The sequence below is a fragment of the Pinus tabuliformis genome, chromosome 6 (genome assembly GCF_031772625.1).
Source record: "Pinus tabuliformis cultivar Carrire ecotype Pingquan chromosome 6, CPIR1, whole genome shotgun sequence".
In the NCBI taxonomy this organism is placed as follows: Eukaryota; Viridiplantae; Streptophyta; class Pinopsida; order Pinales; family Pinaceae; genus Pinus; species Pinus tabuliformis.
The window spans coordinates 1991687060-1991705801 of NC_142292.1; the positions used below are offsets into that span (position 1 = coordinate 1991687060).

General features: G+C 36.9%; 1 protein-coding gene across 1 annotated transcript; it reads left to right on the forward strand.

The window, feature by feature from the left end:
- Positions 1-6195: 6195 nt before the first annotated feature.
- Positions 6196-8462, forward strand: LOC149267222 (uncharacterized). The gene is made up of 3 exons (XM_089410536.1): positions 6196-6355; positions 7521-7643; positions 7771-8462. Exons 1-3 carry the CDS (start codon positions 6196-6198, stop codon positions 8460-8462), a joined length of 975 nt encoding a protein of 324 aa, XP_089266662.1.
- The last annotated feature ends 10280 nt before the right edge of the window (positions 8463-18742 follow it).

Sequence of the window (18742 nt, forward strand, 5' to 3'; positions counted from 1 at the left end):
CAGGTTAACAAGACTGACACTAACATATACCACAATATTACAACTATTTTTCCAAATTTCTTGACAAACAAAGTTGCATCATCAAGATCATAATGTTTCACTTCGAGTTTCAAAATATGCTCAGTTAAATTTTCATACCAGAGTGCTTTCTTGAGGCCATACAAGGATTTCAAAAATTTTCATACTTTATGTCCATGGCCCTTCACAACAAATTCTTCTAGATGGAACATAAAAACATTTCCTTTCAGATATCCATTCAAGAAAATAGTTTTTACATCCATTTGATGGAATTTCCAACCATTCTGAGCTACCAAGGCAAAGAGTGTCACGATGGTAGCCCATTTTGCGATGGGGGTAAAAGTCTCCTCATAATTGACCCCTTCCTTTTGTTCAAAACCTTTTTCCATAAGCCTAGATTTGTGATTTTCAAGTGAGCCATCAACCTTATACTTGTTCTTATCGCCCCATTTGCAACCAATTTATTTGGTTCCTAATTAAGGATCAACCAACTTCCAAGTTCCATTCTTTATCAAGGCATCATACTCTTCTTGCATCGCTTCTTTCCACTCATCATTAGTAGTGGCTTCTTGGAAGTTGGTTCAAAATTTGTATACAAATTTTGTTCACAATCATACGAAACATCCATATCAACAGGTGAATCAAAATCATCTATATCACCTACATTTTGCTTGGTTGAATTTCTTGTTCTTGTCTTTCCAAGCTCATCAGGATGAAAACTTTCAAGTGTCCTTGTCATCCATTTTGGAGGACCTGTTAGTGTCGGTATCTTCATCCCTCCATCAGTGATCAAATTTCTCTTTTTTCATGCATAGTAGGTGTCCCATCCAATAAAGTGCATTCCATTAGGTCATGGATCAACTGATGGTAGGGGTTCATTGTCAATTTCCCTCATGCCATTTACCTACTGGCCTATTTTCACATGTTCTGGACATCTACAGTAATTTTTTTTCATTACATTTGCAAAAATCATTTTTAGGGTTTTAGGTCTCATTAGTTCTATGGTTTGCCACCATGGTCATCAAAAACTCAATAAAGGGTCAGCAGGCACATGAGGAGGTCTAATAAGTTCATAAGATCAAAATTTCACTCATGATATGCTCAATAAGTGATTTTTACCTCAAAACTCTGTTTTGAGGTGAAAACAGAGTTTTATATTTTTTATGTACAAAATTTATGTAATTTGAAATGTTTTCTATATGTAATAAGTTCCAACTGCTGCCCTTGCTCACCTTGCCAACTCCAACTACTACAGACAAAAGAAAAAACATCAATGCATCAGTTCATCAAGTGATCAAGAAGAGTCAAACTGCAAAATGAAAAATAGAGTTTTTAAAGCAAAGTGAATAAGACTAGAAAAGTGGGTTTGTAAATGAAAAATTAAAACCAAGGGGATATAAAGATCTTCTTTGTGTTTGAAAGTCTTCATTTCGTGCAAGAGAGTGAGCTAAAAGGAGAAAATCGAGTTTATGGAATAGATGCAGTTTTCCCTTCTTCCATGGGGGTACCAGTTATGAAGATCATTCAAGAGGTACAAAGTGAACCAAATGATATACAAACAAGGATATATTAGACAATTCAATCGCAATAGTCCAAAGAAGAGGTATACAATAGAACTGAAGTTGTCTAGGAAAACATTAAAAAAAAAAAAAATTGATAAAAGAACCAAAGCTGATGATTTCAACCTGGGAGACAAAGTGCTAAAATGGGACTCAAGAAGAGAAGACAAAGGGAAACATGGTAAATTTGAAAATCTTTGGAAAGGCCCATATATTATTTCTGCTTTTAGAGGGAATAATGCATTTTTCCTCAAAGAGCTAGATGGAACATAATTGTCAGGAGGTCCTGTCAATGGCAAGATGCTAAAGCATTACTTTTCTTGAGTACACAGATTTCCTGAGTCCATTGTAAATATCACAGAATTTCAGGTTTTTAGTTGCATTATTCACTTCACAAAAAGAACTTAGATTGAAGATAATGCAGATTTGAAGGATTCAAGGCTACTATTTAGGTGTTCTTGACACTTCAAGTTGAGCACTGCCATCCCTAGCTAGAGCCACCATTAGGGTCCTATAATTTATAGGATCTCTAGGTGATTGAGTATTTCACAGTCTGCAGATTTCAAATTGTTCATAGATTCCAATATTCAATTGATTTCACAAAAAAAACGAGAAAAGAAAAGAAATGAAAAGAGGGTATATAAAGAGAAGAAAAATAACAAAAGAGAAAAAATAAGAAGAAAAAGAAAACCCCAAATATTGTTCAAATCCTACAATCTAAGCATGATTGAAAAAATTTCAATTTCTGTTGATAGGGTAGAAAATAAATATCTGCCAAACAGTTTAATCTTGGAAAATCAGTAGCTAGGTGGAAATAAAATTGGTTCAACAGTTTAATATGGACCAAGGGGAGAGATAAGTGATAGAGTAGGATAGAAATAAAAAGAAAAAGAAAAAAGAGAAAGGGTCTGCAAGTCCAAATGCACCCTGCAAATGAAAAATAAAAAATGCTAAATTAGGAAAATAAGGGTAGGTAGATTGAGCAAAATCCAAAGAAATAAAGACATTAATGTTCTTTTAAGGTTGGAAGACATATCCTATTGTTTTTCCTAAGGTCGGGAGAAGAAATTAAAAGGGGGAGGGGTCTTATATTATGTTTCAATATTATTTTCCCTAACCTTACTCTATACCCCTATTTTCCTATGGTCCACCCCTTATTTATTTCCCCACCCCACCACTCGCTTACCCATCACATCCCATCTTACCTATCCCCCATCTCTCATCAAATCCCCTCTCATACCGCTTACCACTCCCTAGGCCCCCTGAAAAATGGTTTATGCCATTAGTCAAACCACTTTGTCATTGTGACTGTTTGTCACTCCCGCCACCTCACAATGCTAACCCAGCCCATCTGCCTATCACCTCTGTTCCCATTGTTGTGCATTCAATTGGCTAGACCGTTAGCCAACGGAGCCACGCCAAGTCATACCAACCCAACGGGAACACTCCAAAGCCATAAAAGCACCATTTCGTGCCATTTTCTAATTTTAACTTGTGATCTCTACTATCAGGCGCAATTCAATTCCATTTAGTCATACACAGAAAGTGCAGTAAGCTCGATCCAACAGTAGTACAGTTACAGGAGAATTTATTTTTCTGCAGTGATCACATATTCCCTTTCTCGAATCCCACTAGTTTATCTCTTTTCTTTCTCCCTCTCCGAATTCCCATTTTGTCTTATCCCCTTCTATTATAATTTCAACACAGGTTAGATTTCAAAGGTTTCTGCAAAAAAATCCATGGCACCACAAAAAAAGGAACAAGAAGTATTTAATCTAATGGTGCACCCAACTTTGGATTTGGATCACATACCACTCGGAGACAGGGATTTTAAGATACATGAAACACTCTCAGAGTTCAATTTATTTGACATGTATTGCTAGTGTGAGGATAAATTTGTGGAGGAGATGGATGACATAGGCCTCTGGGACACTAATCTACCTTTTTACTTTTTTCCTAAAACACATAGTTTCCCAGAACTGATTAGGAAATGCCACTCATGCTACAATCCACAACAAAGGGCAGTGATAGCCCCAACAAGACATATATTGTTTACCATTGATGCCAAGTCCATTATGCAGATGATGCAGGCCCCTGTTATTGAAGGAACTACTCCCTTTTCCCATGAGATTATCACTGAAAGGTATCAGAAGCTTGATTTTTCTAAAAGAGCTAAAACCTTAGAACTCGTCATGACTGAGCAAACACCTCTGCTAAACAAGAATCCTCCTTATTCCTCCTCTATTTTCCCTGACAGAACTAGACACATTGTCACTATTCTTTCTTATTTACTTGGCTATTATTCATATCAATGGCTTGATGAAACTATCATAGCTTTCCTGCCTATTATCTAAACAGAATCCAAGCCCTCTATCCTCTTCAAATTCAACCAATTTTTAGCAGATGCCATTTATGAGTAGTTTGTCAATTTCTTCACAAAGGAAGTGTTTCAATACTCCTCACTTTTGGTTTATATGTCTGTTTATTTTCAGGCAGATAGGTTCCAGTTTTCAATCAGTAAGTTTAATGAGGAAGCTGAACCCCAATCTATTATTTTCTGGATAACATTAGTGATGAAGGACTCAAAAGACTTCAGCTACAACACATTTGTAGAAATGTTTGTTCACCTATTAATGAGTCTCCTCAGAGGAACTGCAGAACCTAGGATCAGTGAAGAAATAATAATAATTATGCAGTTGACAGACCAAGCAAGAACAGGTGACTGGTACCTGTACCAAAATTACTCTGAATTAAGAGTATATGGTTGTGATTTGGCCCCTTATATGCTTCCAAAGTTCCTCCCCATGAGGATCTTTGCACTTGAATACATCAGACAAATGATTAATGTGGATGAAGTGCATTTTGTAGCAGCTAAGGAAAAGTCCTAGTTTAGGATCAAATCTCATATTGGTCCCTTCATTTGTAACAACAGAGCAGTAGGGGAAGAGGCAGAAAAAAGATTGAAAGAAATGAATTTCACCCATAGTTTTACATGGTCCTATGATCCATGGAGTATCATCTCCAAGAAGAGGGTGGAGAACAATTCAATAGCCTATATTCACACACAAAGGCCTGAAATTGAAAAATACATGAATTAAACTGAGTGGATGCTTGACACATTGTAGGAGGCTGAGGAACAAGTGATTTCTTCTGCCAGTGCACAAACTCCAAGACAGCAGGAAAAGCAAACCACTGAAGACAAAACAGAAAAGGGAAAAGCACAAGAACAGGGAGTAACAGGGAAAAGGCATAGAGAAGATCAGTCACTAGGGACTGATACTTCTATGAGGGAATTCAAGCTAAAATACAAGAAGAAGCCTAGAAAGCACATGGACATAGATAAAGGATCACCACAGAAAATAGTCACCAATATCATTGATATTCCAGATTCATCCCCAACTAGGGGGATATGCTTCCCTGCCACTCTGATTTCAGAAAGGCAACAGTCTCTTCAAGTGTCATCATCTAAATATGTGACTAGAGAAAGGAAGAGACAGTCTTTGACACATTCATGGAGATTAAAATCAGGAATGAATTATTGAAAAAGAGCACTTATGCTCAAATTTGGAAGCAGAGTGGAACTACACAGGGAAAACTTATCTCTGCCTTTGATTCAGAAAAGGGAAAAATGCATATGGAATTTTTAGAAGCACCAAGAGCAGAGCCTAAAAATCTAGCAGATTACAAGCAAACTTATTTTGACTTTGATGCAAGAAGTGTTCATCCAATTGATCAACTAGAAATGCACAAGAAAACAAGTGAAATGATTTCATCTAACCAACACTTCCATGAATTTGTTTAAAATGTAGGTAGCTCTATCAAATGCTCAATCCTAGTTAAAGATGGAAAGGATTTCATCACAATCAAAGGAAATTAAAATTAATTCTTTTGAAGACTTACTTAGTAGTGAAGATTGGGTATGATCCCTTCGATGTGAAACCAATTGAAGAAATAATAAAGAAAAAATAGATGGATATAGCAACTTTGAAGAAGCAGCTCAAGATGCCTGCTACACATGACCCACTGACTAAGGAGATAGAGGAAACAGAGATCCAAAAGGATGATATGATGAAATTAATAGTGGAGCAGTCTCTCCAGATCAAACAAATGGAATCATAGATAGAGAAGATGGTGCAAGAGAAATAAAAGGCAACACAGATGGCCATCACAACATAGAGGCCCCTTCCTCTCATGGCTCTTCCCATAACTACTCCAGCAAGTGCTTCCACAGGAGCAGGAAGTAGCACAGAACAACTGGCCATATCAATGGAAGGCATGAATCTGCAGAGTAAGAAGATTAAGAGGCTAGAAACGCAAGTTAATGTGCTACAAGATCAAATCAAAAGGGTCAAAAGTGACCACTCAGTAGAGATGCAGAGGGCAAGGACCTTGATTGAAAGGCTACAAAAATCAGAGAAAGAATCATCTATTGGGAACAATCTAGGAAGAATGAAGGAGATTATTTGGAATGATATAATCAATGGTATGAATGAAATTTGGCACAACATCCAAATTATCTTTGAACATAAGGAATTAGTTGAAAAGGCTAGAGCTGGAAGACACACTAGCAACAGCTAACAGGATAATCAAAATTTTAAATTCAAGAAACAGGTACGAGATGGAAGAGTTGGGAGTAGCAGACATGACAGAGACTATACTTCAAGTGAAGAAGGTGCTGACTAAGAAGAGCTTGAATGTGCATTTGGAAGAAAAATGTCAAAATATGGAGCTAAGAGTGAACAGGTTCTTCAATAGAATTCAACCATTAAATCAGAAAGGTATCCCCTCTCTATTTGTCATTAATGACAAACTCATGGCTAGAGAGGATTATGTCAAGAAACTCCACGATATAGCCATGGATGTTGCAAATCTTTCCAACATCAAAGGCATCATAATAGGAAAGGCATTGTTGGAAGATATTGCAATCAAATCTACATTGAGCATGAGCCGAAACATGTTTTTGTGGTTAAACCCACTTTTACAAAATACACTGAAGCTAATGAAATATAAAGGAGGCTAATGAAGATCAATATTCCACATGAAGAAGTGTGGAGTGACCTGTGTGATTATGAGGAATGAGACAAAGATGATTGAAGTGACAGCATAAATCTGAGTCAGCACTAGCCATGTCAGCAGAGCCACTACAGTAAAATTAATTTCTCAGCAACAACATCCCTGAAAAAGAGGACCAGGTGTCCCATTTTTTTCAGTGTGGCCACTTCATGGTTACACTAGTCAGTTTTCTTTTTATTGTAATTAATAACATATTTCCAAGTGTATAAGGAAAATCGTTGTAAGTTTTGAGTTAAATACTTCATGCATTGGAAGTAGTAGGGGTTGGACCCAAGTCATTTGAACAATATTTTCTCATTGGAGTATTGTAATCTTGAGCTGGAGCATCAATAAAAAAGGACCGTTTGCAAGATACTTGATCTGTTTTGACCTGGTGATGTCTTCCCTTCTGTGTTGAATGTATCTAAGTTTTGTTCATTTATGCATCATTAAGTCTTATTGTAAACCAGAAATTATAGGTTAAGATATGTTGTTGGGGCACCTTATTTCTATCTGTGTTTATAATCTAAATGTTTTCTTCTGATGTATGATTAAGAGATACTTAACTAACTTTTAATCATTACTGATATCACTTTTCTGTCATCACATTTCTCATTCTACTTTTACATCCAGTATAAATAATTAGCTTTCCTTGTAAATGCTCCGAAAAATTGATGTTAACACCCAACCTTTGACTCCATAGACCAGTGGAAAGGATTCATATACGATATACCCCAACCAAACAAACAAACAACCAAGAAATCAATTAATAAATCTCCTTCATTTTTACATCTAACCTAACATGGTGATGACTTTAATCAATCACTACAAGCATTAGAGAAGGTTTTGGAATGATGCTTTGCTACCAGGTTTCTTTTAAGCAATGTTAAGTGTCACATGATGATGACCGAAGGCGTAATCCTGGGACATTACATTTCTACAACAAGGATACAGGTATATCCAGCAAAGATATAGGTAATTGTTTTGCTACCTACACAGTGTACTCAGACGGAGGTACGTAGCTTCCTTGGATATGAAAGCTATTATCGCAGGTTTATCAAAAAAGATTCACAAATTGCTGCACCTTTATATGATTTAACTGGAAATGTTGATTTTAAATGGTCTGACAAATGTGACACAGCTTTAACAAATCTAAAGAAGCTAGTTTCAACGGTACTAGTATTACGTGGACATAATTGGGAATTACGCTTTCACATTTCCACGGACGCATCAGATGCAGCGATAGGCATTGTCCTTGGCCAAGAGGAGGACAGAGAACCTTATGCTATATATTATATCAGCAAAAATATTACTGCTGTTGAACTTAATTATACAGTACCAGAAAATGAATTCTTAGCTGTCAATTATGCCATAAACAAATTTAGACATTATATAACTAGCTATCAAGTTTTTATGTATACTAATCATTCTGCCATTAGGTACTTAGCCAACAAACCTATTACAAATGGTCAAGTGACTCGTTGGTTATTTCTTTTGCAGGAGTTTGATATCACCATCAAGGATCGTTCAGGGAAGGAAAACCTAGTCGCTGATTTTCTATTTCAAGTTCCAAAGGTAAATGATCCATTGGCAGTAGCAGACCAATTTCCAGATGAACATTTGTTTGTGGTAGCAGTCAAAACGCCATGGTATGCAGATGTAGCAAATTATTTGGCAGTAGGGAAGCTGCCAACACACTTGACAGCAAGGGAAGAAAACATATTGTCCAGTGCAGTGCCCAGTTTTCTTGGATTAGCAGATACCTTTTTCACACAAGCTCTGATATGTGTATATGCAAATGCATTCGTGAGGATGAGATTTATGACATCTTGAAGGCTTGCCATGATGAGCCCTGCAGAGGAGACTTCAGAGATCGTAGGACAAGGCATAAGGTACTACAGATGGGCTATTATTGGGCCACTATTTTTAAATATGCTAAGAAATATGCCCAGGCTTGTGATAGCTGCCAAAGGATGGGCTTACCTGGTCAATCCGATGATATTCCAATGCAGCCCTAATTGGTGATAGAACCCTTTAAATGATGGGAACTGTATTTTTTTGGTCCATTTAATCCACCATAAAACCAAAAGGCCTACATACTGGTTACCACAGATTATGTGACGAAGTGGGTAGAAACAATAGATTTTCCAAGAGCCACAAAAGAATCTGTAATTAATTTCCTTTTTGTGCTATTCGTCTGGTATGGTTTACCTCAGGAAGTGATAACAAATGGGGGAGGGAAATTTGTACAAAACAAGATTACATCCACTGTCAGAAACCACCACATTACACATAGAATCACTTCCCTGTATCACCTGCAGGCGAACGGGCAGGTTGAAAGCACCAAGGTCATCGAAGAAATTTTGAACAAGACAGTTTCAACAAATCGGCGAGACTGGGCTGCTAGATTTCCGAAGGCTTTGTGGGCCTATCACACCACTTGACAAAATACTATAGGATATTCTCTGTACCAACTTGTGTTTGGCAAAGAACCTATTTTTCCTATTGAATTTGAAATAAAGACTCTAAGAATGGCTCAGGAAGTGGGACTAGATCTAACAGAAGCCTAAACCAAGCGACTTCAACAAATAAAAAAAATGGATGAGGCTCGACTACTAGATGTACAATGTACTACAATTATTTAGTAGCAAAATGCAAAGTGGCACGACAGTCTTATAAAAAAAAAGATGTTTCAAAAACAAGATTGGGCACTCCTCTATGACTCCAGATTCCAGGACTTTCCTAGCAAGTTACAAACAAGGTGGCTTGGCCCTTATGAAATTCAAGAAGTACATAACAATGATACTCTCACCTTGACTACCATTGATGGGTTTGTCCATTCTTTCAAGGTGAATGCACATCGGGTGCATCTTTATCACGAACCACTAACCAAGGAGTCTTTCTGCCAACGGGTATGTGATGACCCCACTATGCAAATTTTCGCTGTAGGGAGTGATGACCTGGCAGCTTTGCTATCATGAAATTGCATTTTTTTTTTTGTTGTAAATAATGTATATATTCCTTTATGGTTAATTGCAATCTAGTTAGGCATCACCATGTAAATACGAGGATTTTTCGTGTCTTTGGGTGCATTTCGTAGGTGTTGTTCAATTGATTGAACAATTGATGTTCAATCAATTGAACAACACTTATTTTCATGTGTGTATTGTTGTTCAATCAATTGAACAAGCACTTATTTTCGTGTGTGTATTGTTGTTCAATAGATTGAACGATTGTTGTTCAATCAATTGAACAACACTTATTTTCATATGTTTGTTGTTGTTCAATCAATTTGAACAACACTTATTTTTATGTGCATGTTGTTGTTCGATCAATTGAACAATTTTTTTTCAATCAATTGAACAACACTTATTTTTGTGTGCATATTGTTGTTCAATCTATCGAACAATTGTTGTTAAATCAATTGAACAACACTTTGTGTTTTTGTTGTTCAAATCAATTGAACAACACTTTAAGTTTTTGTTGTTCAAATCAATTGAACATCACTTTTTGCGTGTTTGATGTTTAATCGATTGAACAGCAATCGTTCAATCAATTGAACAACACCTTTTGCGTGTTTGTTGTTCAATTGATTGAACGATTGTTGTTCAATCAATTGAACAACAATTTACGTTTTTAATGTTCAATCAATTGAACACTTTTTGCGTGTTTGTTGTTCAATCAATTGAATGATTGTTGTTCAATCAATTAAACATCACTTGTTTCGTTTTTACAGTTTTTTTGTTCAATCGATTGAATGATTGTTGTTCAATCCATTGAACACTTTTCGCATTTCCATGTGTTTTTTCTGTTCAATCTATTGAACGATTACTGTTCAATCTATTGAACAACATTTTTTGTGTTTTTTTGTTGTTGTTTAATCGATTGAATGATTGTTGTTCAATCAATCAAACAACACTTTCCGAGTGTATGTTGTTCAATCGGTTGAACGATTATTGTTCAATCAATTGAACAACCCCAATTTTGCTTTTTGTGTGTTTGTTGTCTAAATCGGTGGAATAAAGAAACTATGATTTATTTTTGTTATTTTATCATCAGTCATTCTTTTTGCCATTTTCTTTCTCTTTTATGTTTCATATAAAAACCATATGGTTGGATTTGTGCCTAAGATAAAGAAAAACAGTAATGTTAATACCATTATGACCTAAAACTTTTGATGGTTATCTTTATTCAAAAGCTAACATGGTGCATATCTATAATGAATGGTTGAATATCTTCCCTTTAGACACATCAGGAAATGATTTATTATTTTAATACCATGTTGGTTTATCTTTCACAATTTCAAATGGGTAAATCCCTTTGATATGATGATATGATGGTAGAAGTTTAACTTTCATTGGAATTTTTTTTACTTCTTACGCCATCCCTGACTCTTAAGGAGTAAATGAGCCTCCTTATTTTTATAATAAAAGAGTCAAAATATGAAAATAAAAAAATATAGAAATATGAAAATGCAACAAACATTGTCTTAAAGAGGATAGGGGGTCTTAGTACAAGCCTGCATACCATGATCATAAGGATGTAATGAATGACATTCCATTTTGGCCTCCAAACTAAGGTAATGACCTTCTTGATAATTAAAACTATCAGAAGGACAAGGGGTCTCATCACGAGCTAGCCTGATCACTTTGTTATATCCTGGTGAATGGAACTATGATTATCTGGTTACCATGCCAGCATAGTGGTCTCTTTATAGCAAGAAAAGAGAGAATCATCTAAAAATCAAAAGGAGGACTCTAGCTCATTTGAAGGTTTTAAAAGCAACCCTGTCAAGGCCATGGAGGCCTACTGGCAGCAGGGGCTCTGCTTGTGGTATTGAAGTACTATGTGACACTACCAAATTCTTTCTATCCTATTACCCCCCACAGATTCGTTTTTAAAGGAAAATTTCCCATTTGAATGACATTCATAAAAGGCCAACATGCATGGTAACTTATATCTTATATCCATTATATCATATTTTTCCAATCACTTTAATGACAGTCGTTAATTCTTACTGCTGATCATGTGTTTGATACTTTTCCACCTAAGATAAAAATATTTTTGACATAATAGTTTAAATCCCTGTTTTAATTTACAGGCATTTCAAATATGTTAATGTGTACTGCTTTGATGGTCGTTGTCGTACATTGTGCCGCTTTTATTGATTGGTTTCTTGCATTTATGATTTACCGACGCTTTCTCTTGTTTTTCCCATGCTTGGCAGACGTGGACACCCTTTTTTGATTGGAGGGGGGATGGTCTATGTATGAACAACATGTGTGACAATTTATGGATAGTCGTGTGATTATTATTAAACTGATTTCCAGTTAAAGGACTGCATGATGATTGTGTATGTGTAATAATTATCAAACCATTTCTGATTGGAGGAAAAAAGGCATTATGGAAAACATGCGAATTGATTATGATCCTGCGTCAAAGTTTGCTGACGATACAAATGACTTAATTGTCTGTGATATTAATTCTCAAAACAATGTCATTCTCCTGTTAAAAGCTGTAACGTTCTCTATTGTTGTTCCAAACTGTGAAAGAGTAAGAGAAGTGCATGCAAGTGAACTAGCCACAGAAAAATCGCAGCCATGGGAGGAAAGGCCATTTGAAATGAACTCACAGTGCTCAAGGTATCAGACCAGGCTCGGCTGATTCTTGAGCATGTTGTTGGTTACAATATTTGACCAGATTACAAGGATTTCATGAGGAGGTGACACTAGAATTTCTGCAAAATTTGCAGAAAGGCCACACAATGGTGAGAGGCAAGAACATAACGATCTCCGAAGCAATCATAGCTAAATTAACTGGACTACAAGCAAAAGGAACAAGATGGACAGACAAACATGCTCTTCTGCAGGAAGTCGTCATGGTCTTTTAGGATCCAGAAAAGCAATTAGTGCGAAAGGGAAAGGCGTTCAACCTACAACTCTTAGACAACCATGGCAGGAATTGGCAGCTATTGAAGACGGAGAGGAACCTCCGGTCTTCCAGTAAGGCGAACAAGACACTCTTGTGATATTGAGATCAAACTATGGTATAGGAGGTGGAGGGGAATACAGCAGAGGAGGCGGAGGCGAAGACAAACCAACAGACTCAGAGTCGGAACCATCAGAGTAAGTGTGTGAATGATCAAAAGATGCATAGGTGATCATGCAAACACACACTCACATGACTTGACGACGAGATGACTTAAACCATCCAGACACACATGTTCAACATGATTGACTGATGGTGCAAGAGATAAGTGCGACACTCGTGATTGATTGTTGATCGACCATGACGGTGCTTGTGCGATAGTGAATGTGACTCTATGAGTGAGTGCGATAGATGCTTTCATAGTGGACACAACAAATACACAAGAAGTGAAGACTTTGAGCATAACCAAAACATGGTCGGAAGCATGACTTAGACACCAACATGCAGAACCTTGAATGAAATGAATAAGTAAGGTGGATGCAAAGACTCAAACAGGTTCACGGAGTGAACCTAGGGATGTTTAGTCTGTTATCACTCAGAATTTTTCCCTAGAAGTTATCATAAGAAGGAAAAGACCGAGATAACTACAAACCAATCTTCTAAGCATAGGCTCTAGCCAACCTATGACTCAGAGAGGGCTCTCTCTATATGATTTAGCTTTGTTTGCTGGGATTTTAGGCTAGTTCTTAAGGTTCAAGGGGGTTTTGGTTCGTATTGAAGGTTTGATGGTGAAATCCTTAAAACAGATGGATAGAATGAAGTTTCTGGACCATTGGTCTATGGAGTCAATGAAGGACAACAAAACTGGGATTAACTCATTAAAGGGAGTGTTCAAAGGGCAAGCTAGCAAAGTGAATTATAGGTTTTTGGGCCAGATGGGTGAAATGATATTAACCAGGGTGAGGGAGCACTTAATAATTCTCAGACCGGGATTAAAATGAAAAATAGAGGATAATCATGAGCAAAGGGCAATCAAGAATCCTTTGCTATAGATCATAGGGAACTACTTAAACTAAGGAGCAATCAAGAATTCCTTAACTTGAGTAATTAGCAGAAAACATTAAGATGCATAATAGTTATACCAGAGTGCAATGAAGCATATTCTAAAATACCACTCCATATTATAGCATTTAGATTTCAAATACATTAACGATTGTGGAAAAACTTTTAAAGAAAATAACAACACAAGAGAAAATACTTTTTTGTACTTTGCTCTACACATGAATCCCGTGAAATGTCTTGTCTTTATTCATTAATCCAACTTGTTGGTCCAAACAGTAATACAATAGCTTATAGTGTTTTGATCAAGAAAATCTATAGAAATGTCTAAGAATCCACACCTACATACTTCGAATTATGAAGTACTTATACAAAAATTATTACAAAATATCTCAAAACAAACTTGAGATTTATTCTAGGAAATACAAATATCTTCCTGCTAGAAGATAGAGACAGCTATTGAACTGTTTCATGTTGTCTCTTTTTATTTGGTGTTGTTGGCCTTTATGGTTGGATTTGTATACCTTTGTGCTGGCTTGCAGTTGTGGTGTTTCACGCTGGAATATTCTTCAGATTTTATCTTTCACCTGATACTCTTTGACCCTAATACCCTTTGACCATGCTGCCCTGTTTTCACCCATTTACCTGGCTGCTCTCATTTTTACTGTGAAGTAACGTTTTGTTGTAAATTTATCACAGTAAATCGGTCATTTTCTCCCACCATTCTGCATCAGGTAATTTTACATTCATCATCCTCCTATAGATTTCGTCAGCTTCAGTATACTTGGCAAAATTGGGCTTGGTGAGGAATAAGTGTTTTATCTCATGCTCAAGAAAACAACAAGTTCTCAAATGTGTTGTACAAAACTTTGCCTATTGGCAGTGCTTTTATGGATGAAGTGCTAGCTTTTTCCTTAGCCAACTGTCTAACTCTATTGCCACAATCCAATTGTGTCATGAGTTTATCATTAATAACCAATGGACTAGGCAATCCTTTCTCCCTTAGAATCTGGAATTTGGCCATGAATCTATCTATGGCCACCTGCATGTTATGGCACTTTTCTTCTAAGTTCAGCATTAGGTTTCTCTTTGAAAGGACCTTCCTAATTTCCAAGATGGTTTCAGTCCTATCTTCTATATTGAGTTCATTGAGCTCATACCTATTCTTACTATTGAGGAAGTGGATGAGTCTATTGGCATCCTTAGGCTTATCTCCCAACTCCTCCTTTACTTTCTGGATAGCTTCTGTAGCTATCTTTATTAACTTTGTTTGTTCAAAAATAACTTGAATTGATGGCCAAATACAATTGACAGAGTCAATGATATTGGCCCACAACATTTCCTTGGTTTGCCCAAGGGGTTTCTCCAGTGTTAAGTCTTTCTCTAAGACTTTGATTCTTTCATTCATTATTTGGGCCTTTTGTGCTTCTTCCTTTCACTTAAGTTGGGCAAGTTTGTAGTCAGTTTCTAAACTTGCCACCTTTTCTCTCAGCTTGTTTATTTCTGTAGCTTGGATAGACATCTCTTCCATGGATTTAACTAATTCTGTTGCTTTCTCTCCGGATGCACCTACTGCTATTGTAGAATCTGTTGTTACTGGCAATGTTGTGGTAGGTGGAGTTGTTGGTGCCAGTGAAGCTGCCAATGTAGAAGGGACTTCTGTGGATATTGTAGGGATGACATATTTGGAATTTGTGGCCAAGTCGCTTTGCTTCAATTGAATTAAAGCGTCCAACTCCTTTTCTCTCTCCTTTAATTGATCATTTAGCTTTAGGACCAAGTCCATCAACTCCTCATGTCTGGTTTGGCTCTCTAAGACTTCTAAAGTTTGAGGATGTTGCAGCTGGGGTGTTTTTAATTGCCTCTTAAGTGTAGCAATATCATCATTTTTCCTCTTTATAAGCTGCTTTGTATATTTTATATCCTTGGGATCGTGTCCCAATTCAATCACTAAGTCCTATAAGGACTTGATCCTTGTATCCTTGGCATGTGAGGAGGCCTTTTCCAACTGATATTGAGATGAGATGTTGTTTAATGAGTTTTTAAGCTGATGGGCAGCTATGTCTTTACTTGTTAGGGTGGAGTATATCATCTCTCCAGCCTGTTTGTGTAGTTCAATCTGTTCTATGGGATGAATATCCCTTGCCAACACTTCAAAGTCAATCTTTTTGATATCTGATGCTATCTTGGGATGTTGAGTTGTAGGTTTGATGAAAGACATCAGCAGATTTCCTTCTTTAATGTCAAAGGCTGACATTAACCTTGTTTGATTGGTGGGAGTCAGCTTTAGGTACTGATCATATGTTTGGGCCTTGAGCCTCTCATTTCTCAATTTGATTTCCTTGTATCTTTCTTTTATGTCCCGGTCTTTGTCAGCAAGCTTGTTGAAGGAAGATACTTACACACTAAGGTACCTTTCCAACATCTGAGTCTATGATGTGGAAGGCTCTTGCATACCTTCAGATGGAGTAGTGGTCCTACTTCTTTCTACCTCTGTGTTGGTAACCTACGTTGATTCCTCTATGTATTCTTGTTCAGAGGTTGGATTGAGCCTTTGTTTGTTACTGTGACTTGTTTCCTGGTGCGAATTAGAGGTGTCCATCCCTGAAGTGGAAGCTCCCTCTCTATTTCTTTTTGGAATTTTCTCCTCATTCTGAGGAGTCTACATGACTGGAGGGGTACTCATGGATCTTTCTTTCTCTTCTGGTACCTGCAGAAAAGAGCTCCCATCAAGCTGCTTTTCCAAATCAATCAGATCATTTTCTACATCTACTTTTGTGTTGTCTCTATCTACTAAAGTGCTTTCCACCCATTCTGTTTGATTGGAATATGCTTCTATTTCTGGTATGGGTTGGTGGATGAAAGGTCCTACCTTGACCTTTTGCCTTTTCTTGGTGATCAATTCCAAAGGGTCATAACTCCATACAAAACTTCTTTGGAATTTCATTTTTTGTAGGATTAGGTCCGCCTCTTTCCCCGCCTCTCTGGAATTTCATATGAAGGGAACTAATTGATCTTTGATTTTGAAATAGGCCTTCTTCTTGGCATTGATGAAGTTGACTTCATCTGCATTGATAATCTGTCTGTAATATTTTTAAGGAAAATAACCTCATGGGGAGGTATCTTGGCAACTTATATGGTGCAAGAAGGCAACCATATATTCTGATTTCAGTGTGGTTTTGGTACAGGTACCAATCACCCACTTTGGTTTGCTTGGAAAGCTGGAGGACTCTTTTTATTTCTGGGCTTATCCTAGGAGGAGGATTCCTAGTGAGCACGGTCATGACTGGATGCACAAAAGAATCTATAAAGTCTAAGTATGTATAAGGTGACCCAAACTCATGGAACAGTGGGGTCCAGAAAATAACAGATATGGGCTGGCCCCTGGTGTCAAGCTTTTGGAGGGTAAAAAGAAACTTCTCTGACTGATAATATAGAAATAGATGGTATAATACAGAGGAGTATTTGAACACCCTCTCATTTCCCATTCTTGTGAATTTCTCATGGATTCTATCAGCTATGAAACTGGAAAAATCATATATGGTTGTAGGGGGTTGTCCTAGGGTATAAATAGACATGAAAGCAAGAATAATTTCATCAATGTATTCACTTGTAGAGTAACCCAAAACATAGGATATCATGGTTACAATGTTCTGGCCCCATTTAGAGAAAATAACTGACATATATGGAGGGGTGTCCTTAGGGATATGTTTCTCCTCTACAATGAATGTTTGGAATAATTGGGCTAATTTTGCAAGGCTTAGCTTGGGATATTGGTCCAACAAGTCTCCAATTGAAAGTGGAGTTAGGTTTGGTCCTGGTTGGAAGTTCATCATTTCATTTATAGACTCTGCTATGATGGTGAATAAAACCTTATAGTCATGAGACAATACTCTTCTATGGTTGGGGACATAGCATGTATAGCACATATGAACAATTTCTGAAAAGATATGGACTTGGGGGAACTGGTATCTGGGTAAATTAGATTCCTAAACACCAATGTCATATGTATGGTTCAAGTGTCTGTCTTTGCTTAAACAATGAATTTTAAGCAAGAGCTCTATTGCAGTTGTATCTTTTATTTCGAAGTCCCTGTCAGCCAGGGGAAGGTGGTCCAAGTCTAGGTGGGGAGTTGTAATTGGTCTAACGTCCATTGCAATTAGGGCAGCCATACTCAGTTCTTATGGATTTGAGTTTGGTTGGCATTTGGGTTCTTTTTCTGGGCAACATGGGGTTTTGCAAAGGGTTTAGGTTCACAATGTTGTAATTATTTGGAATTTTGACAAGAGGACTGTAGAAATTCCGATTGTAGATCAACAAATTATGCAATATACTAAAACAAAATACAAGATCTACTTCTGCAACACTTTGCAAAAGCTTAAACATTTCGACTGTAGATCAACAGATTATGCAATATACTAAAACACAATACAAGATCTACTTCTACAACACTTTGTGGAAGCTTAATCGAATTGAGCAAGATCAAGAGAACACATATAACTAAGAATGAGAAATCAATCACACATAACGTAGAAGAAATATCACGGGGAAAGCCTTAGCCTAAATCCCCAACTTTGTATTATCATACAAGTGGAAATCTTGTTCAAGTTACAAAAAGAATCATCTCTCAAGTTATCCTGCTCTCTTTGCAATCAAACAATATAGCTCACAGACTGAATAGACATGGTATATGTCCTCCTCAATCCCTCCAAGCCTCCTATTTCCTTGCGCAATTTTTCTTAGGGTCGAATAATGTCACATGTGTGAATTGGCCTCATCACACTCACTAAACCTGAAGAAATAACTGTGCAATCCTCAAGGAAAGAATTCCTTCTGCATGCAAGGAATATTCACAATGGAATATTCTAGCAACTGATAGTACACTGCCCCTCCATCTGATCTCAACTGGGTCTCTGTCTGAACTAACATGCATGAGTTATTTATGAGAGAATATTCAGTTATCTGAAGTTGAGTAGTTACATGCATGCAAGCATTAACTAACTGAACTTACATTAATTCAACGAACTATTGGAATTAATCTAACTCGACTTGACTTAGTTAACTAAGTCAACTAATTACAACTCATCCTTATCTCTTTAACTGATGGATAAATTCCTCAATTAATG

What these genes read in the sequence shown, in the direction of transcription:
- LOC149267222 (XM_089410536.1), top strand. Translation starts at nt 6,196, where the DNA reads ATGGAAGAGTTGGGAGTAGCAGACATGACAGAGACTATACTTCAAGTG. An exon ending in TCAACCATTAAATCAGAAAG is followed by an intron (nt 6,356 to 7,520) that starts GTATCCCCTCTC and finishes AGCAATGTTAAG; the next exon opens with TGTCACATGATGATGACCGA. An exon ending in CACAGTGTACTCAGACGGAG is followed by an intron (nt 7,644 to 7,770) that starts GTACGTAGCTTC and finishes AATGTGACACAG; the next exon opens with CTTTAACAAATCTAAAGAAG.